The sequence below is a fragment of the Microchirus variegatus genome (genome assembly GCF_963457635.1).
Source record: "Microchirus variegatus genome assembly, chromosome: 4".
Taxonomy (NCBI): domain Eukaryota; kingdom Metazoa; phylum Chordata; class Actinopteri; order Pleuronectiformes; family Soleidae; genus Microchirus; species Microchirus variegatus.
This window is the reverse complement of record NC_139805.1, coordinates 17,269,874-17,292,858: the sequence shown is the minus strand read 5'-3', so window position 1 is coordinate 17,292,858 and position 22,985 is coordinate 17,269,874. Positions and strand designations below refer to the sequence as shown.

The following is a 22,985-nucleotide window of genomic DNA, read 5'->3' as shown; positions in this document are numbered from 1 at the left end:
AGTTCTTTCTGAAGGAGTGGTCAAAAAAAAAAAAATCAGGTGAGAATTTCTGTAATCACAGCTGGAGATTTAAAAAAAATATCATTTCAAAATTACTTCTCGTATTGGAAAGAAAAAAAAAAAAAGGTTGTGCCTTAGAAAAAAAAAACTTCAAGGGACAAGCATTAAGTTAAAACCCTGTTACGTGAGGGAATAAAGATTTTACAGCTCGAAATGTGGAATGGAGTCGAACGGGTAATGGAATGTTACAATGACGATGTCATCCTCTCCAGTTTCCTCTCTGCACATTTATAAGCTGTTCAGGTCCTGCAGGGTCTGGTCCAGGACTTGCTGCATGCCCAGATTCTCCTCTTTGGCACTTGATAATTTCTCTGTAGAATAAGTGGAGCGAGAAAGAGAAAGGGACATGGTGAGTCATCGACAAATCGGCATAAACATCTTTGTTCTCAAAGAAGCAGCGTCATGCTAATGCGTTCTCTCCTGTAGGCTACAGGTTTGCCGTGAGACATCCTTTAAATAAAAGTGAACAGAGCAGTTTTACTGGACAGAGATGGTTTTGCATTTACCACTTAGATTAAGTTGTGCTGCATGCAAAAATGGCAACCACACGCGTGAACCATAACTTTCTGATATGGTATTGTTGGAGACACACTGTGCGGACTTCCTCGCAGGTGAACAATTGTGTTGATATTAAAAAAAAAATGTTTCTAAAGGGTTAAAGTGAACTGAAAACAGGATTAATTCACAGCAAAACTAGAGTAAATCTCACCAGATTAGAGCTCACCTTTTAGAAACGACAATGAGATGGATGATGCACGGTAACAATTAAACAACAACACACTGCTTTTTTTTTTTTACCTACTTACAAAATAAAAACAAGAGTGAGACTGCAGTATGTAGGAAACTCACACTTTAACAAGCACAGAGACATAAGCTGCAAAGTTGCTTTTAATGACTTCTTTGAATCGCAATCGTAGGCACGTGACGGGGAAAAGGGAAGTGAGAAGGCAGAGAGAGAGAAGCAGAGCATCTACAGAGACGTCATGTCATTGAGAGCATGGTCCAGCTCCTCGCTAATGGCCTTGTACTTCAGCTTCTGAGCGTACAGTTCATCTGGAGGTCAGAGGCGGACAGGACGAACAGGCAGGTGTCAAGGAGAGCAGCGAGACACACAAATGAGAGACAGATGGAGGCAAAAAGCAGAGGGAGGAAAGAGAGGACAAAGAAAATAGGTCAGGGGTTTTTAAGGATGCAGAAAATTGCTTGGAAGAAAAGATAATGCACATATAATTGGAGTTCTTTTCGTGGGGTGAGCTTTGAGCATTTAAAAACTTTATACACTACAACATAAAAACATAAACGCGTGTACATCATGACTTCTCTGCAACACGGTTGACACGGGGAAGTTTTCCTTCAGGAACAAGTAACTTTTATCAGCTTGTCTTAGCGAAGTGGATTTCCATACATTTGGCAGCAATCATTTTCCTTTCCATGGAAAATATTTCCAGTGTTGCAGAAATAGGACATTCCTTCAGGGACCTGGCAAACTGAGCTATACCTCTGTGCCTTTTGAGTAAAGAGACGACGGCTCGGTGGATTGATAAGAGACAATTGAAAAAATAATGCCAGACCGTCAACATCATTTCAAAACCCGAGTAATAAAAGTCTCATACCTTCCAGGTCATCGATGGACTTTTCCAGTTTAGCCACTGACCTCTCTGCAAACTCTGCACGGGTTTCAGCCTGACGGGTACACAGACAAAGTATGTCACAGGGTGTGGAACAAAAGAGGCAACATGCATCACTGCTCTCGTGCACATTTGGAAGAGCAACAAATCATGAAAAAAACAGCATGCACACAGTGAACAGTTCGGTACACAAGGTTCATTTTATTCTGGTATTTCTGCCTTTCGAGTATAATCAGTGGTTTTCCATGCGCAGTTAACACAAGCTACTGCTATGTGGTTTAATTGGACTACTGTCCTTGTACCAGTACACAAACAATTAATGGGCAATCGGTTTCCGTTTGACCCATTATATCACAGGGCAAAAACATATTTATCTTGCAGCTAGTCGGTAATATGTCAAGCATGTTTTTCGTCACTTTTTCTTTGTGTTCTGGACTCTTCTTTTATTTATTTAAGTCAAATCCAGAGGGATTAGAACATTGGAGTATTTTTGATAATTCACACTCAACATTGGGTTAAACGACGGGAACCGTCGATATGTGGGTGATATGTGATGATAAGCTACTGGATACCTTGGATTTCCTTTGGGATTAATAAAGTATCTATCCATCTAGCAGGATAATATCATTGTCAGGTGCCACGTTGCTTATTTGTCTCACATTTATAATATGGTCGGAAAAATATGTCTTCTGCTGTGGGATTAAAAGAATCGACACCCACCTCCTTCAGTTTGTCGGTCAATATTTTGATCTCCTCCTCGTACTTGTCTTCTTTTTCTGAGTACTGTTGACAGAGAAAAAAAAACCCCATACATAAATAGTTTCTTAATTAGGAGGTGGAAACACAAATACATGCTTTCACATGCACCATCATCCAAAGACTATTATCCCCTTCCAAGCTTTAAACCACTCCCATTACAAAAGAGGAAAGGTGTTGGCCCAGACTGAACACAAGTTGAGCCGTGATGTCATCCTGACTGAACGAGGTAAGGGCAGGTATTGCAAAAGGAGACCAATTGTGGTGCGCTTGGCATGTTGGCATGCCGTCACGCTGCGTGTCTGTGCCTGGGGAGGCGCACAGCACACAGCAGGAATGTGCTGCAGGTCTGTACTGGCTGCTGCTCCACATATGCTGAAACATCGTGGTACTCTAAATATTAGAACAAACTCAGTGGCTAACTTGTTACAGACGGTGTATATAATTATGTTTAAGCAACTACATGTCAAAGGAGCACTGGTCTCCATCCAATGAGTAGAAAAATAAAAGGCGAGGTCTGTCTTGATATAGACCCTAAATGAAGTCAGTCTGATACTGTGATGCTCATCTTGAATCACAAGAAAGTTTGCTTAGGGAGACTGAAAGGAAATGTGACGCTCACCTTCTCAGACTGAGCTTCTAAGGATTTCAGGTTGTTGGTCACATTTTTCAGCTCCTCCTCAAGGTCACAGGCTTTACTGTGGAGATAATCATAAACACATGTATAGGTTAGATCAGGGGTCTCAAACTCAAATGACCCGGGGGCCACTGAGTGTCTAGTTTGGTCAGTAAGGGGCCAGTGAAGTCAAAAAAAGGCAAACTTTTTGAGAAAAAAGCCATGGAAATAATAACATTTATGATGATATTTCACATAATTTCACATTAAAAGTTTGTCAAAGCTGGAAATTATGATGTTGTCGAATGTCTTATTTTGTTCACAAACCAAAATGATTCAGTTTTAATGATTTCTTTGTTATGTGGAGCAAAGAAACCAAGATAATATTCACATTTAAGAAGCTAAAACAATCAGAAATCTAGTTTTAATAATGAAAAACAGCTTCAAACCGATCATCTATTATCAAATTAGTTGGCGATTAATTTAGTAATCGATTCATCCATTAATAATCAATTAATCGTTTCAGCTCTAAAGATAGTAATAAAAAACATACAGAAATAACTAATTTAGAGCTGCAACTAATGATTATTTTGGTAATCGATTAATCTGTCCATTATTTTCCTATTTACCTGAAAAATAGGAATAAAAATATTAACATTTAAGATGCTAAAACAATCAGAAATCTTGTTTTAATCATGAAAAAAGCTTAAAAAGATTAATCATTTATCAAAATAGTTTATAATTGATTTACTAATTGATTAATAATCAATTAATCGATGAATCTTTTTAGCTATAAACTCATTATAAGTTGATATTAATTGATGGGCCGCCAGTCTGAGACCCCTGGGTTAGATGAAAATTTGGTGGGCAAAAGCACACAAGTGCATTCAGTCTGTGTTTATACATTTGGGTCAGGTTTACCATTCTGCGAGCTCAGCCCTTTCCTCAGCTCTCTCCAGCTCTCCCTCCAGGATTACCAGCTTACGAGCCACCTGGGGTGAAAAGCATCAACGTTTATAAAATAAATAAATAAAACAAATTAAAAGGGCACAGTGTCTTTTCCCAATTTTAAAATGTCAATCTTACTCCCGGCTAGCTCACCTCCTCATATTTACGGTCAGCCTCCTCTGCGATGTGTTTGGCCTCCTTCAGCTGCATCTCCTGGATCTCCATCCTCTCCTCGTCCTTCATCGCTCGGTTCTCAATCACCTTCATTCCTCTGAATGGGCAAGACACAGAGACAAGCTATCAGGTTATGTATTTTATGAAAAGCAGGTGTTAAAAAAACCGAGATACAGATGTCTAAGAGAATCTTAAAGTTGATGCTAGTTTCACGTGTTTTGCACTGACCTCTCACTCTCATCTGCAGCCTTCTCAGCCTCCTCCAGTTTCTGCAGTGCTGTGGCCAGCCTCTCCTGGGCTCGGTCCAACTCCTCCTCGACCAGCTGGATTCTACGGTTTAGAGCGGCTACATCACCCTCCGCCTGATGAAAAGAAATACAATGGGAGAACAGAGAGAGAGAACTTTTAGTCTTTCATTCAGTCTTTTCAATACGGAAAAGGCTCAAACTGAGAGCAGTGGTTGGAGACACAAACAGACTAAAAATATGCACTGGATAAAGAAAAAAACAGAAAGATGAAGACGACCTGTGTAAATGTCCCTGCCTAAATCAGGAGGTTTCACATCATGCTTTTCTCATTGAAGAAGCACAGCAGTTTTCCTCAAAACAATCAGATATCCCAGGGTGTCCACGACGAGTATTACTAAACCCAAACCACTTCTGATTTAAAATGTGGTCTGAAAATAGACATTTTACTCACACTAACTCGGGTTCACCAGTGAAATAAAACACATTCAGTTCAATCTGTGCAATGAGAATGTAAGTACTATATCTATTCTCCTTGCTCTCTCTGGGGTCACTCATGTTTCACAAATCAATATCTTACTCGACCTGTCGTTTAAGCTCTGAAATAGACACGGCTTGAGCCTGGAGGCCTCTGCAGGATCGCCTGCAGAAGCGGGAACTACCTGTGATAAACAGCTGGCGATGAAACAGTAGCACCAACTGTGCTGAGTCAGGGTGGAGATTTAATCGTCTGAAGATCGCTGGACTTTAGATTTGAATGAAGTGCTAAAAAAAAACCTACATTTCCGGGGGGAATGTGAATGAGCAACTTGAGTAAGAAGGGAGAACAAATGGGCTTCTTCTCATCTGCCCTTGGTAAACAAAGGCAGAGAGAGAGGGAAAAAAAAGCAAACATTCAACTGCACAGCCATTTCCTCTCAGTTGGTCAGTTTTTCCAACACTACCTCCTGGGGAACCGCATTATAACTTAAATCCAGTGCAACTCATGCAAACATTTCCCTTTAAAAGAAGCTTTACCCCCCCCCCCCGTTAAACTAAGTTTACAGCCGTAAAAGCACCACACAACTGCACTTCTGAACCCTTGTAATACAGAACCATTAAAGCCTTCCACAAGTTTACACTCCCTGGTTCTAAAAACGAATCAGCTGAGGACTTCTTCATTTACGGGGCATTATTCTGTGCACAGCTGCAAAGCGGCAGTTAGTAGGTCAGTGACTCATTAGCTCGGTGTTCAGTCCAGAAGTCAGATCAACAGTCAGTGCCTGGGCCTACGTTTGCATGTGTATGTGAATACTCCTGTCACAAGTTCACTGTGATAGTCTCTAAAGGAGAAAATACAAAGACTGGGGGGGAGGTAACACTGCACACACAAAAATAGACTTAGAAAACATGCCATCTTTTTGTTATATTATGGCCGAGTGGCCCCGTCATTCCTTTCTCCTCTTCTTCGTCATCCTTCATCCAGGTCTCGTCCTCCTCCACACAGACTAGAGCTGCCTGATACGAGACAGGAAACGTCTGTCAAACGAGGTTTAACGCGTCTTAAAACAACCGGCACTTGACAGAGGAAAACCTAACCCAACGCAGGCTCCATAAAAAGTCATAAATCAGTCAGAAACACCTTGCCCTTCGCAAATCCATCTACACTACATCTGGCCAGAGGAAAAAAGGCTGAACAAAAAAAAAATCCTACTAGAGCCTGGAATAACAGATATGGTTACTTCCTGAGTCGCAAGTGAAGCAATGTGTTGTGAAGAATTGAGCCAGCATGAAAACAAACACGCTATTCATGAGGTATAGGTCAACTACACTGGCAACACAGATTCTGTAATGTCGCCCCCCCGCACACACACACACACACAAACATGCCAACAGAAACGCTCATTCTGTCTCCTTTAAAAAACACATGCACTATAATCACCAGCTAGCAACCAGCTGGTTTCCTGCACAGTGAAATTGTTGTTCAGCAACACCCAAACTGAAAAGATGGACACAATACCACTGTATATGTACACTCACAACCTGTGTGCTTTATCTGGCTCCAGATTTTCATAATTACAGTCCAATCCACTTTAAAAAACACTAGTCTACATTCCCTCCCGTCTCATTATTGCCTCATCCTTGACCAGTGGAGAGAAGGTTCTGGTGGTGCAACTAAAAATACTTTCCCTCCACAGCTTCAGAAAATAGTGGAACCAGTGCACGACAGCACCAACTTCATGAAAAACCTTTAATAGACGTACTTGTAATAGATATTTTACACCAAAAACTTGACAAGGAAAATCCAACAGTGAATTGAAACTAGTGGGTCAGGGACTTTACAACGAGAATAGACTCTAGCATCACTTAATGCATGAGGATGTAGAAAGGGTGACAGGAAGTCAGCAGCCCGACATCCTTTCATTTCCTCCCTTTGATTGTTCTTTCTTTCAGACTCCGTCTCTAACCATGCCCCTTTCTTTAGCACCCACTTTACGTTCCCACAGTGCCCGGATTGCACGCCGCCTTATATGGTAAAACCATACTATGGAGAACGAAGATTGTGACTGTACACTAAAACACATACACACACAGAAGAGAAAGACACTGACCGTGCTCTGTTATCAAGCCGAATTAATATGCAACACCAAGATGCAAATGTCACAAATGTGAAACTCAAGCTGGTTTTTCAGTCGGGCACTTAACGCTGGACACGTTCCAGAAAGAGTCTGGAGGGACTGTATACAAGAATGCAGATGTAAAGGAATGTTGCTCGAGACATTTTCCCCTGCAACACTTCCTGTCAGCAGCCTAGTCAAATTTCGGGAAGATTTATAAAAAAATAAAATAAAAAAAAAATCTGTCTGAAAACAAGCGAGATTCCTGTCTGAAAGTTCTGGAAAATGTCCAACGGCCGTGAATGCGTCGTCTAAACCCAGCTGTGTTGCTCATACATTACCAGCAAATTGTGGAAATGACTGGGGCTTCATTTTAGTGACATTGGAGTTCATGCCTGGAAAAACAGCTTCATCTTGCGGCACCTTTAAGGCTAACCAGGCTCAATCTGTATTTTAAAATTTAACAAACTACTTATTGTACATCAATATAATTAGATTGAGTGCTGGCAGGTAGTTATCGATTGCCATTTTTCCTTGCTTGATGCAAAGCTAAGCTGACTGACTGTAGCTTCATATATAATGTAAAGACAATGTCATCTCAGCACATGGATGAGTGGACACGGAAACATTATAGGCTAAATATAGCTGACCCAACTACCACAAAACACTTAAGAAGAAGAATATTCTCTGCAAAAGATAAGCAAATAAATGACGTTTAGTACAATATGTTGGAATAAATGTATGCTGTGCATTGTTGATGACATCCATTCTACTCCACTCAGTAGCAGTCTACATTGTTAACGTGGACATGCAGCACATTAAAATACCTCAGTGTATTAAATTTATTAGGGAGTGGATCAAGGACAGAGCAATCTAATTACTGGCTGATTCTGGGGCACTGGGCTAATAAGCAGCACAATACTGTTGAGATCAGGGGAAGTTATTCCTGACACTGCTGCATGCTACTCCAACTGCAAATGTGCAAGATTGTTTGCCATTAAGACTTTGTGACATGCAAAGACAGACACAGAGTGAGTGAGTAGTATAGAGCAGCCTGTCATGAGGTGAAAAAGGTAAGATTTATTGAAGCATCACAAGGAGTTCTTTGTGCCATTTCACAAAGATCTCGGGCTGGGATTTATGGCTTAGTTCACAACTGCTATAAAAACACTGAGGTGTTTAAATCCTAACAAGAAGTCGACTGCAGCCCATACGTCAAATGTCAACCGATAGAAGTCTGAAAATGATGATGAAGCTCTTGTGCTTTTCCTGGAATTTTCATAAATCTTAATGAGATTTTGGCATAAATAGGATGGCGGGTGACTACCGTGTAGGTCAAGTAAACAACCTTTGAATAAGTGTTTATGTGCGGTTCTTCCAGGCAAAAATGGTGTCTGTGTTTGGATGCTGCAGGGATCCTGGTTTGACAAAGATATCACTGGACATTTTGTAAGTGTGTCAGTGAATAGCGCATGCAACCATAAATTTAAATGTGTCGTGCACTGCTAAATGCTATATATAAATCAAGTCCACTTTCCAAGTGCTACGTAGACATTATAGCAAATGTAGCTTTGCTAAAAACGAATTGTACAAACTGGAACGAGAAACCCACAACCTTGGCGTGCGTCGTCAGCTCAGCCACAAGCAACATGGGAGTGTTCCCCCAGAATGCCAGCGACTGCCAAAAAGCATCAACATGTGGAAGGTATATTTGAAAGCTGAGCCATTCCCAGGGAGAAAGTCCAACGAAAACAGTGACACCAGGAAGTAACTATTTCAACCAAGTTTGGAGCAGAAAACGTTGGAGTCTATACTGAGCGAGCGCACAAAGCAGCAAACGGATGATACCTTCAAGTGATTTTGACAGCGCGATTATCTTGGGAAAGCTGTACTTAAAATATGGATTACTGCTAAAAAAAATGATTCACATGAATGAACTGTATGTGGGGAATATCTTCAGTGTCATCCACATAGAAAACGTAATAACTATGGTTCTTTAGACCAGATACAGTTCTGTACAGAGAGACGTAGAGCTGCTGCCAATAGAGGGCTAACGCCTGGTGAGCGGATTTGTGGATTTAAGATTGTTTTTGTATTTAACGTTGACTTTACTACAACCACTATTAAGCACTAGAGAAACACAAAGTCCACCACACACTAATCTTCCTGTTGATCATGGCTGGAGCTCAGGGACAGGAAGCGTTGGGAGTAAGAAGCACAGGAAGTGCCGGACTACAGCCGGCAGCCAACATCCTGGGAGGATATTCTATTCTATGTCGACGAAGCCCCACTTCCTCTTTTATTTAAAATCACGTTTTAGATGTGGGTCAGTATACCACAAACTGGGTTTCTGTGTGTAAATAGCCGCCCAGTCTGGTTCGTCTGTATTGTATACAAAGACCTCAGAGTTGTGAATGATAAATGACCTTTGGTGTAACTCTCAAAGCTCTTCCTTCAAACACTGAACATTATAACTGCTGTGAACACTGTGAAAATGCATGTAAGCAGCTGAAAGGAGTGTTTCACTATGTCATGCCTCCGTAATCTGACAGAGCCGTGAAGCATAAATGAGTCGAGTAACATCTCAAGAGGCTGCAAAATCATTATACACACAATACAAAGAGCAAGCACTTTTAGTTGTTCTAGTAAGAAGTGTGAGCCAAGTGTGTGTGTTTTTTCCCTGTTGCCTTCACATTTTCAAACAATGATTCATTACTTCACACACTCAGCAAGAGTCTGTTTTGATCTCCTCGCGAGCCTATGAAAGAGTTTTTGTGCCATGGAATAACTCCAGGTTGCCCTAATTATTCACATATGGGACCACACCAGCCACGCCACACAAACGCACCGCTCTGTCTCACATGGAGAGAGGCGTGTGACAGCTGAAACTGCTTTTACACAGTACAGATAACAGGGATGGAGCAGAAGAACAAAAAAAATAATGCAAATAAAGGGTCACTTCAACCCATCTGCACACATAGTTACCATTAATAAGAGGATATACAAATTCAATTAGTTAGCACACTGATAAATGCTATATCATAGCATTCTTCTTTTTGCTTAAAGGCACCATATGTGAATGTGGCCAAAAACAGTTACTACACTCAAATTCAAAATACCGAGGTCTTTTAGGTTTTGTTTTCTCCACCATTGTAGCTACGTAAAATCGTAACTGGACACAACTGGCGATTGCTCGGCAACTGAGACTCTACTGACTGCAATGATTGGTAGACGGCGATAGGTGGCGCCACATGCCAAAACATGATTTCAAAACATAAACATGATTTGCAGTCCGCAAAATATTTGTTTTAATGCGAATATTTTGGCTATACTGTTGTTTTTGGGGAGTTCATTTTGTTATATGAACATTATTCCTGAGTCTCTGTGACATATTAGGAGGATTTTATGGCCAGTCGCTTTAGATTTATTACATAATGCACCTTTAAAGTGCTGCCATGTTATTTAAAATATAACAAAACAGTTTCATCGTTATATAGAAAAAGTGGATGTAATAACTTGAAGAAATGAAAAAAATTCTGCACACTTACAAGTGACAGGAAATGACACAGTAACCTCATCACAAATCAATGTGTCATGTTTGACTTACTATTCCATTTACTGTCCATACTTTCACGGTTTTAATTGAGTTTGTGCAAGAACAGATTGGACATTATCTCACAGAACAAAAACAACTGTTGTATCCCTTACAAGAATGAAGAAAAAAAAGAAGGAAAGAGAAAGAACGGGTAGAGCCTATTACGTAACATTAAAGTCACTGTACTCGGTATGTCCCAGAACACACAACTATGACTTCACATGTAATAACTTCAACATGATTATAATGACAAATAACAAACATGCTGAGTGAATACTGCCAAGTGACCTAAGAGGCAGTAACAGGCCTGATCTTTTCATCGTCTCTGTTGCCATATCTTTACAGCCAGCCACACCTTCCCCTCCCACCCTTACAATCTGTCTTCCCGGGCCTGTCATTAACCAGCTCCGATGCAAAGGAAATGGCACCGTGTGCCATAAAGTAACATGTGAAAGAGGTCAAGTGTGTGTAGAGTATTTGTGCTACTAAGCAAATTTTGTTTTTTTCCTACAATCTCCAGCCTTTTCAATATGAAGCTGTAAAACTCAGTTGTGGGTGAAGTCCAGAGAGAGAGAGAGACAGGTGACGGAAACAGGTGAGTCACTTTCTACAAGTTCAGCTATGATGACTCGTATAACTGAAACATACCAGCACTGGTGATATCCTGTGGCTACTCATTCATGTATTCTTATTATTCCAGCGAGTTTGGTTCATATACTGCCAGCAAATTACAAGTTCCCAGAGTCAAACCTTTTGTGCATCCAACAATGTTCTGCTCACCACCAAAGATTAGTAAGAAAGCTGTAAAGGGAGCTGGGTCCAGCTGCCTTTTTAGCATCAAATTAAAACTTTACTGCATCGTTAAAGACCAAAACCTTGCCTGTAAATATCCTGATGTCAATTTTAGTGACTAATCATTTCAGTCCATCATTTTAAGTCCATGCTCTTGAATTTCATAGCATCTGTGGAGGGAGGCTGGCATCATGGCAGGTTAAACATTCAGCTGCTGATGACACACATTCACCCCTGCTTTAGTGCCACTGAGCAAGTCATAAAAATCTGTCTATTTTCAAGCACATTACAAAAGAAAACCCTGAATGGAAACACAGAAAATATGACAAGTCTTGAACTTTGCTTAAGGTGTAAAACTTGGCATATCGATAAAAAAAAGTGAATGAAAAACAAATGAGTGCAGTGGAAACTGATTCAGAAAAATAAAGTAATGAATCATTGAAATGAAAACAACAGTAACATTCCTCAACTTACTGCAACAGGCAAGGATATTTTTATGACTGATCAGAAGCTGCAATGAAAGACAACCATGTACCAACTCGTATACATGAGTGCTAATTTTTTTACAAAGCCGAGACAACATATGATGCCTTTGGCTGGTTCCAGATTAATTGGCCAAACTATTCCTGGAACTAGCTCCATCCAAAACTAACTTAAAAGCAGTGGATTGAAAACACTTTATTCAGTTTGAAAGTCCTGGTTGCAATTTGCTATATATTTTTAATGGAAAGTAGGTCATTGCAGTCTATATAAATCTATAGATATTTAGAACAGAATAGTTATCGGACACAGGACTGTACGGTTTCTATTCCCACCATTGATGTTGAATTGAAGTCATTCGTAAACAAAAGCAACACTTAGAGCTGTGTTACTATTATGTTTGACATTTAAGTAGCCTGTACTCCAATTGATTTGCAATGAAATTTAAAACAAGATGTTATTTTTGCCTTTCTGGAGCCATTCTTGGAGGGTTAAATCAATTCATTTAAGCTCATGAAAAAAGTTTCAACCACAGAATCCATCGATCTAAAGGTTAGTTTTGATGTTTGTATAAACAGAAGTTTGTATAAATGATAATTCACAAGTGTGATGAGTGAACTCCACTACCACACAATGGGATCAACGCGGTCTACGTGGTCCTTTCAGTTTCCACTGTAGTTTCACAGCGGCCTGGGACCGTGAGGCCACTGCGCATGCGCGGGGACCTGCAGGAATCCAAACTTTTTTCATTAGAGACCAACGCCTTGCATTGTGGCACAATCACGCCCGCGAATGAATCAATGACACACGAGCCACCACACACGGGGGTTTTAGAGCCCGAGAGGAAGTCACGAAGACACGAACACCGAGTCACAAAGACAGACAGACACAGACTGAGGCTGTAACGCAGACACATAGAGCAGAAAAGAGGAAAAAGAGGGCGAGGATTCGATTGTCTCACTTTCTCTCGGATCTCCCGTTCACTGTCCAGCTCTCTCTGGAGGACCTGAGCCCGGTCCTCTGCCTCGTCGGCCTGCTGCTGCAAACACTGGATCTTCCTCTTCACGGCATCCACAGAGTTCAAACCTGCCATTATTCACTGTTTTTTGGTCACTTAAATTAAGATACGCGCGGAAAGAAAACTCACTCTTAAGACTACGTTTAGCGTGTGCACACAAAAAAACCCCGCGTTAGTCGGCTGACGACTAGTTTGGTCTGATGAGACTGATTTGTATATATATATATATATTTTAAAAAAAACACACAACGAATTCGATCGTTGACGAGGAGAGGAGGAGAGAAAAAAGGAGTCAATGTCCGCCCAGGGCCAAAGTCTTAGGAATGTGGAGGATTCGTTCAAGTGCAACAAAAGGGTTATATAACCAGGAAGTGAGAAAGTCCAGGTGATCCTGAAAAAGGTCCTTCTCTGGTGTTCTGGAATGTAAAAAAGATGAGCGGGGACAACACGGTGGAGTCTGTCCTCTGCGAGCTCTTTGGTCCGGACGCAGTGAGTTAGAGGAGCAGGATTGAGGAAAAGCTGCGCGCTGAGGGGAGCGGATAGCGGCAAACTGTGGCAGCCGGAGGAGGAGAGAGAGGGACTGGAGCGATGAGGTCACCGCAGGGGGCGGGGCCTATATCTGTGTGTGTGTTTGTCAATGCGTACTCGTTTGTGTCGCCTCGTTAGGACATATTCTGGTATCTACTGTTCTAGTGGTACTTGTAAGAACCAAAGCCTGGTGCTAATGAGTGAGAACCTCATTTCTGGCTCTGGTTAATGACATGAGTGAACTGTGATTTCACCACATTTCATCAATAAATGGTGTACATTTGTTATTCTTTACATTTGTTAGTCCGCCGTCCGGACTTAATTTTTGCGCTCTTTTTGGTGCTCTTTAATTTATTTTAAATTTTAATTTAAAGGTGCATTATGTAATAAATCTAAAGCAACTGGCCATACAATCCTCCTAACAGACACAGAGACTCAGGAATAATGTTCATATAACAAACTGAACTCACTAACAACAACAGTACAGACAAAATATTTGCATTAAAAAAATTTCGCAAAACATTTTTTTTATGCAAATTTTTTTGCTGTACTGAATGACACGGCCCGGGTATGGGCCCGACGCTGTTGTTGGTGGTGAGTTCAGTTTATATGAACATTATTCCTGAGTCTCTGTGACATATTAGGAGGATTTTATGGCCAGTTGCGTTAGATTTATTACATAATGCACCTTTAAATGTATATATTGTACATTATGTTGATATTTGTATCTTCTTTTTTATTGCTTATTCTGTTCATATTTTGTCACTTGTCTACCTCTGATCCTTTGTGCTGCTGTAACAAGTGAAGCATCGATAAAGTCAAATCTGAATCTAAATCTGCTGATAATTAATGCAGAGTCTTAACAAGAATAGCCATGCGTGTCTTTATGACCTGTTCTGGCATAAACATTGACCTTTTCATGACAATAAGTCCTCATGGAGACCAAAGCCTCATGTCTTTGTTCAGACTGAAGCGGCTCGTGTCCAACTTTTTTTTCCCCTTTATGTGACTCAGATCTTTTTCTTCCCAGGGCTGTGTGGACACAGAAATCCTGTCACTAGCTCTAATCTTCAAATCAATCTCTCCAGTATGTATTCCTAGATCAGATATGTGTCCAATATGAGGCCGTGCGACATGAGTGAGAGGTGTAAAAGTGTAAAAGTGTAAAAGCTGTGACTGATCAGAAAACTTTTAAAAGGGAAAAGCCAGAATGAATCACTTTCAGCTATTGTAAAGGTGCAGCGCCCATAGTTTAGACGTCACATCCGCAAGCTTTAACCACTTCAAACTTCATTTGACCATGACGTTTCCCATTCAGAGTCTCAAGTCTAAGTTTTCTGCCTTTAGCCAACATTTCATTGAGGCTTTTTCAGTTGTTCCAAACATGGAGGCCAGGTATTTCCTTGGTCTGCAAAATAAATCGACCTCTTATGACAATAGTTTCATATAAAACAACCTAAGATGTGAACATAATATTAGATCAGATACTGTTGACTGTATCAGAGCACATGTCAGGCATTAGTTTAGGTACTGCAGTCCAGAAATATTAATGATATGATTCACATTGTTTGTGTGCCTGCTTTTACCAAAGGATTATTCACTAAAATGTTTCTATAGATAATGTTTTGGATCTCAAATATGATATCAAAATCACAGAATAAGCCAGAGTAAGATATTATTTAATGATATGATACAATAAATTGTTGTTTTACATTAAAACCAGTTAATCACAGTTGTTATTATTGTCCTTTTTCAGCAACCTTTCTTATTTTAAATCATCATTCTGTGTAACTTGAGACAATATGTTGAGCAGTTTTGTGTCTGTGGTGAATAATTATGTCACATTGCATTTGTTTTCCCTGAGACACTGTCATTGTGTGTGTGTCCCAGGGCAAAGGCAAACAAATATCCGTCACCTGCCTGGCCAAAGGTAATGTCCATTGTGTGTGTGTGTAAATCAAATTTATGCTCCATCCTTCGTGTGTCTCCGCCCGCCCTGCCCCGTGTTTACCCTCATCATTTCCTCTTCACATGATCTGACTGAGAGCAAACATGCTGGGTGGATTAGCAAACCCGTTCTGCAGACCCCTAGATCGGCTCGCCTCAGCTCAAATTCACTCCGGCTGGTCCGCGTGAAGCAGGAAATGTCTCGCAATTAATTGCATCTGTTGATTCGGTCGCTCTGTGTGATTTGCCCCTTGCTCCGGAAAAGCTGGAAGCATTGATTTCATTAGACGCAGGGTTGTTGGGCTTTCTGTTTGCCTTAGCTGCATTCCTCACATACCAGAGCAACCCCCTCCCCCTCCTCTTTGCTTTCTCTGCCCACCACAGTCCAGTCGTTCTCCTCAAACAGTAACTGTCATTGTGGGGAATCATGTTATCAACACCTGCATTAAAACAAGCTCCCGCCTTCACCCGTAACATTCTGTGTGCTAATATTGTAATAAAAGGACAGAGCGTTTGACCACAGGGCTGTGGTGACCTCAAATATCTGCACCACTGCTTGATGGAACATGAACTGTTCTTCATGAATCGACTGCTTGCTCGGTGAGGTCTCGGACTCACTGCTCTGCTCCCCCCCCCCGCCCCCCCTTTCCAATGTGGTCGTCGTCTCTCTGTGTAAAATTCTGATGTGTAATCACTTCATTGCTGCCTCTAATACAGTGACACGTGGCGAGGAGTTCATGGAAGTGGAGTAGAACGGGCCTTAATTGTCTGGAAATGTTGGTGTCAAAGGGGGAGATTTGCTGTAGTAAATATCTATTCTTAACAAAAACACCCTTTGTAGGCACAGAACACTTTACTGTTTCCCTTTTTTTTACCCAGATTTCAAGCTCTTTTTGTCTATTTATTCTAAATTATATTTCTTGTGCATTTTTATAATGTTTAGTGGAGCAGGAGAGTGGTAAAATAAGAACGTAACGGCATGGCCTGTGCTATTGCTTTGCATATGACAATAAACATCTTGTATCTTGCACCTACTTTGCAAACTCAAGAGTGTAAGTCACACAACCTCTATACTCACATTTACCAGCTACCAAAGGCCCAATTAAGGCTTTTCAGAACTTAGTTTATTTAATCACTGCGAGAGGAGAATCCAGCGTGTCTCAGCCTTCACCTCTGTGTTGTGTATGTCGGACACTTCCCTTCTCTTTTGTGAGGGACAAAGCTGCGTTTCCCAGGGATTTCCTCTGCAAGACTCAAACAATACCACATCTTGCTGGCGCTCAGAGTGTTTTTTTCTTTTGTGCTGTGGTCTTTCTGTCTCTGCTCACGGTTTGCATAGTAATATAATAGGCACAACACACTGGACTCTGAGATGTTGACGTTAAATTTTCATTTCACATTTTGTCAACATCTTGAACATAACTCCATACACAGACATTGTTTGGATCCGACTTCCTTCGTCTTCGCCCATCTCTTTTTCTCACCCACATAAACACAGACATACACAAGTAATCGCACATGTCTGTGTGCACACGCTGAAATGCTCTGTGGTTTGTGGTGTTGCCAAGAACATAAAATATCATCTTTCTCCACAGATGGAAGCTGATTAGCCACAGAAGAGCTGCCCTGACTCATTTTCCGCCTAATTTACCGATATTGCTTATTTGTCTACAAAACATATTCTCTCAAACGCAAAGGTTTGCTTCCGATGAAGAGGACATGAGTTGATTCCATTCCACTGATGAGATTCATATGTGCCTCTGAAAGTAAAAGTGACCTCATAAAGAAAGACCTTATTCAGATCTTGTCTTAACATCCATCCAGAGTGATTTGATCAAAAGTGACAGCATGAAGTGCAAGTCTGAATGCGCCCTAATTCGCCTTCATATCCGATCACACAAACCACATTTAAAAGGTGGTTTGTGGCCCCATTCTCTAGTTTGCGTGAACTCAGTCTGTACTTAGGATGAATCCTCAGCTGATGTCCTCTGACCTGCTGTATCAGTATTTTTTACACTAATCTCATCACATACGTTGATTTATTTGTGACCATTGCCACGACATCAACGTCATGATTTATTTCCTCTAATGGTTAAAGGTGCCATATGTAAGAATGTGGCCAAAAACTGTTACTACATTGAAATTCAAAATACTGAGGCCTTTTAGGTTTCTTTTTTGACGTAACTGGCAACCCGTGGTTGCTCGGCAGCTGAGAGTCTGCTGAATGCAATGATTGGTAGACGGCGGAAGTTGGCGGTAGGTGGCGCCACATGCCAAAACATGATTTCAAAACATAAACATGATTTGCAGTCTGCAAAATATTTGTTTTAATGCAAATATTTTGGCTGTACTGTTGTTGTTGGTGAGTTCAGTTTGTTATATGAACATTATTCCTGAGTCTCTGTGACATATTAGGGGGATTTTATGGCCAGTTGCTTTAGATTTATTACATAATGCACCTTTAAACTCTAATTTCATGTTACAGCAGCGTGAGTAGCGCATTAATTCACTCCACTCCTTTTGACTCACATACCAACAAAACCGATTTCAAAAAAGAAGTATAGATTACAGCGGTGAAGAAGAAAATGATGACTATAATGATGATGGTGATGATGATGAACAACTGTGGCATTTCTCAGTTTTTCCCTCCCTCTCTCTCTGAGTGTGTGTGTGTGTGTGTGTGTGTGTGTGTGTGTGCGTGTGTGTGTGTGTGTGTGTGTGTGTGTGTGTGTGTGTGTGTGTGTGTGTGTGTGTGTGTGTGTGTGTGTGTGTGTGTGTGTGTGTGTGTGTGTGTGTGTGTGTGTGTGTGTGTGTTAGTGTGTGTGACAGCTGTGTGTTCATCTTCCAGGAGCGGCTGCACAGGAATGCAACAGTCTCAGAAGTGGTCCATTCACAGTGAATGATCAAAGTGAACCCACAGCTGATGATGTGGCTCAGAGAAGGTCCAGCTGTGTCTGTGTGTAATGGGCCCCTGTGCTCAGTGTATGCTGATGTGTGTTTGGTTAATAATTAACACTAAAGAGCAGCGACCTCTTCTTGAAATTCATTCTTTGTAATGATTTAAATGGCCGGTTGTATCCTCGTTTTATAACTGGTGGAATCATTTTACATTTACTGTGAGATGAAATAAAGTCAGTTGACTCCGCCCCCCTGTGTGTGCATATGGTAAAGATATGTGACAGTGCACTCACGTCTGCAGCTTTCTTCTCAGACAGTTCCAGTTTCTCCTGAGCATCTTTCAGGCCCTCTGAGAATTTGTCCAGTTCATCCTCCGTCTGCTTCATCTTTTTCTGGAGGTCCAGCAGCTCGTCCTCCAGCTACAACGTGAGAAATTATTTATCAGTCAGGTCATCCTAATTTACACTTTTCACCACATATCCCTTAAGTTTTTGGCACGAGACACTGTTCTAACAGTAAATGAGCTACAAAGCAAATTACTGGAACTGACCTGTTTTCATGCATGTTGCAGTGTGTTTGTAGTGTGTTTGCAGTGTGTTTGCAGTGTGTTTGTAGTGTGTTTGTTTGTGTGTTTGCAGTGTGTGGTTATATGAAAATTCACTCTGATAAAATCTGAATCTAAGGGGTTTAAATTCAGGCTACTGAAGATAAAGAAGTTGTTATTGATTTGAGTGATTTTACGATGTTTGGGAACATTTCAGAGGTAATGGTTTCTCATGACCCCTCTCTCTCTCGCTCTCTCTCTCTCTTTCTCACACACGCCCAAACACACATACACACCCACAGGGTTAAGTGTTCCCCCCTAATCAGCGTTCCCCTATGAGCCCATGAGGTACTTCTGATAATCCTGCTGAAGTCCACAGGGCCATTTTCTCCTGGCGCCTATAAATACAACTGTTATCAGTGAGAACACACAGATGCCTGCGACTGAAGGCCTACTGTGTGTGTGCGTGCGTGCGTGTTTAATGTCCCATTTGTGTGGCTCCATTTATGTTTCCATTTGCATGCCCATTGTCTCCTGTGTGTTGGATACACCCGTCAAATAGAACGTATGACAGACTTCTATTGAGACAGATGCTCAATGAAGTCCCTATAAATTGGTCCAGGAGGAGGAAGAACATGAACATGTCACCACTATTTTTCTCACAAAACACCAAATCCCGCCCCTGTGTGGTCTCCTCACCTCACAGGGAGAAGGTGATGATTTTTCTTTGAGCCTAACTGCAAACAAACAACTCAAACTCTGACCCATTGTTTCCAGTACAACTTGTTGATCTTGTTACTGGTTTAAAAAAAAACAAAAAAACACCACCACATATTCAAATCTCTTAACAGGAAAACAAAAGTGTATATGAAACTAACTGTTCACCACCTGCAAAAAAAAGCCATATTGAGTATGGACCATGGACCATGGACCGATGATTGTTAGGAAATTAAAACATACTGTCACGTCTGTCTGTTTCTGCTGGTTTGGTGACTCAGCTGAGGTACAGCAGTGAACAATAGTGATTAAAAAGTTGCTTTGTTGTTTTTTTATGTCGAGTTATTACCATTACATTCCTGTTATTATTACACAAGACACTGTATTTTCAGGAACGTATCCTGAGGGTGCTGCATGGCCTTTTAAGGACCGTTGTGGTGTGTGCATGTGTGTGTGTGTGTGTTTGTTTGTTAAATTTACCATCCATGCAAAAAAAAAAAAAATACCTTCAAACTTTTTGTGTCAATGCTACAGCTTCATTGAGAGTAAATTAGCTGTGAGGACTGAAGCACAAATACTTGTGAAGTGTTTACAGACAGTTCCTGTGAAGGTATTTCTGGTATGGTATCACTGTTGTGATTATCTTAAGAGCTGGATTAAGGGAAACCCTTAAAAGGCAAAGCGTTCAGACTCATACACTGGGTCTGAACGTGTTGTTTTACAATACATTTTTATACAATATGAACTTTTTTACCAAAAAGTATCAAATCGTGTTATTGTGTTCTGCGCTGCCTGATGCTACATTTCAAGTTCTTATTTGATGCCTGATCACAATCACTTCCATTTGAACCTCATTTTAAGCGTGCACTGACACTACAGTATAACTACCTGCACTATACTGACCCCTTACATCTCCATTTCTGACCCACTTTTTCATTCCCACCTGTTTGCATTTATCCTCTGCTGCCTTCTTGTCTGTCTCCGCCTGCTCTGCTCGGTCGATGGCGTTCTCCTTGTCCAGTTTCAGCATCTGCATCTTCTTCTTGATGGCCTCCATGGTGGCTGCAGGCTTGTATTTCCCTCTCTGAGATGATTAAACGCAGCTTCAAAAGCCCGAGTCTTGTTGCCGACTTGTCTTCTGACGTTTGAGATGCAGGAGAGCTGGAGTCCAGCAAAGCTGCGGAAACAGAACAGAGAGAGGATGGACAGAGAGGGAAGGAGAGACAGAGAGAAGGAGATAGAAAGAGATGTGGACACACAGTTGAGCCCAATATGGTTAGTTATTTAAAGTGAAACAGAACCTGCCTCCTCTCTCTGATCACCTCCTCTTCCCATACTCTTACTCTCCTCCTTCTCTTCATCCTTTCTCTCACTCCTCTCCCTCTCCATCCATTGCTCTTTTTTTTATCTCTCCTCTCACCACTCTGCATCCACTCCACACTGATTCCCTGACTACACACACTTTACCCTATCAAACCAAGGGCTTTGTGGGGAACAGTCCACATATCCACTCACTCACTCACTCTTCTCCTTATTTGGGCTGCTGAGGAGAGAGAGAGAGAGAAAGGAGTGCAGGTCCAGTTTCCACATTTAACCTCCTGTCAGTGGATAAAACCTCTCACTAGTACTGAGCATCTCACACCTGCGAGAGAGAGAGAGAGAGAGAGAGAGAGAGAGAGAGAGAGAGAGAGAGAGAGAGAGAGAGAGAGAGAGAGGAGAGAGAGAGAGAGAGAGAGAGAGAGAGAGAGATGCAAAGTAGGAGGAAGAGAGAGTTTTAAAGGAAGAAGGAAGAATGAGTTCCATTATGGCTGAAGGTGTTTCCAGTCTGGTGTCGGAGATTCGATTGATTATTTCACTGTGAAAACCGAACCTCAATGTGGTTAAAGATAAGATAAGATAGTCCTTTATTAGTTCTGCAGTGGGGAAATTTACTTTGTCACAGCAGCGAAGACAGTAAAGATAAAGATAATCAATAATAAACATGCATTTTCCACGTGTGAATAAAAAGATATTAACAATACACTATACAAAGTGAAAATATGACGGTAAATTTACCGTCATAATAGTCGGCATCGCCCTGAACTAGGATCCATTAAAATTGCAAACCTCTTAACGAATAATTTTAATGAATTTTTGAAATTCAGGAAATGATCCATTTGCCCTGATGCACTTTGACAGTGAGCTGACTTTAGTCTCAAAAACAAAAAGTATCTTGGAATGACTGGAAATTTACCATCATAATAGTCTTCATCACCCTGAAGGATATATATATATATATATTGCACGTGTGAGGAGTAGCCTGTTACGTGTGGTCTGAGCGCAGTGCTTGTAGAGCTGCAGGGAGGAAGGACCTGCGATAACGCTGCTCACATTAAGGATATGTCAGTCTGTCACTGAAGGCGCAGCCCAATGCTGCGATGGTGTCCTGGTGTTTAAAGCAAACAAAACCCTACTAGCAATTGTAGAAAAAGCAATAATTATTAAATTAAATCATTTTTTTAAAGAGATTAACTGGTGTAACTCTGATGTATGAGGTAGTCTGAAGTCCTCACTGAGCTGGTTTTATTATATGGCTATAATGTGATGTAATACAGACAGGTTGCAGGTTGGTTCAAGTGTGATTATTCGTCGCAAAACATTCCTCACATCAGGTTTGTGAGACGATATAAGACACCTTGTGAAATTAAAGCTCGGAGTTCCGTGCACCTGACCTTTGAGTTGGATTAAAAAAACCAGATCGTCAGAGTTCATGTACACAATGAAGGCCTGTGTGTCCAGAGCAGCTCACGGACAGATAGATAGATCTTTGTGAGTAAACTCTTTCTAAGTTTCATTTTTCCACGTTATAAAAAAAAACCTTTAACTCGACCAAAAGTGAAAACCGTCTTAGTGGTAATCTTTAAATCATTTGAGGTCTCAAATCTGAATGGAACGGAAATCTGTCAACTGGCAACAGCATCAGTCTTCAGTTTTATGTTGCCATATTTTATTTAATAAATACTTAAATGTGTAGTGAATTTGCTTTATTTATGCATGCCAACGTGAAAAAGTGTCCCAGTCAGCGGGAAATATTCTCTCTGGAGGTCCAGTGTGAAAGATTTAGGAGGATTTGTTGAATATAGTATTACCCCAGCACTACGTTTGCCTTAATAAGCCCTTTAAATGTACTTTAAGTATACAGGCCTTTGCTTTATCAGAGAGTGCATTACACTCTTCTACTCACTCGCTTCTGGTCTCAACTTTAGATGTCACTAATTCTTTCACACTGGGCCTTTAAAACCTGACCAATGCTGTATGCACTCATCGAGCAAGGTCAGCATTAAACACAGCATTTTGTCTTCCCCTGTATTACTATTATTATACGGTTGAAAGCAATACTTTGACACTGTAACAGCTATAACTCCACCTGTGGCCACCAATAAGTAAAGGCTGGTGTCTAAAA

General features: G+C 41.0%; 1 protein-coding gene across 4 annotated transcripts; it reads right to left on the bottom strand.

The window, feature by feature from the left end:
• Positions 1-108: 108 nt before the first annotated feature.
• On the bottom strand, positions 109-20,697 carry tpm4a (tropomyosin 4a; the record flags this gene model as incomplete). Of its 4 annotated transcripts, none has more annotated exons than XM_083888021.1 (9): positions 20,487-20,697; positions 18,576-18,701; positions 4,411-4,544; positions 4,162-4,279; positions 3,982-4,052; positions 3,067-3,142; positions 2,409-2,471; positions 1,674-1,743; positions 109-371 (listed from the first exon to the last, which is right to left on the bottom strand). In XM_083888021.1, the coding sequence occupies exons 1-9, from the start codon at positions 20,598-20,600 to the stop codon at positions 289-291; spliced, it is 855 nt and encodes a 284-aa protein (XP_083744147.1). In that variant the 5' UTR covers positions 20,601-20,697. The 4 variants fall into 4 exon arrangements, with proteins under 4 accessions (XP_083744147.1, XP_083744149.1, XP_083744148.1 ...); XM_083888022.1 differs by lacking the exon at positions 109-371 and adding an exon at positions 1,031-1,113; XM_083888023.1 differs by lacking the exons at positions 18,576-18,701; positions 20,487-20,697 and adding an exon at positions 12,853-13,359.
• Between the last annotated feature and the right edge of the window lie 2,288 nt (positions 20,698-22,985).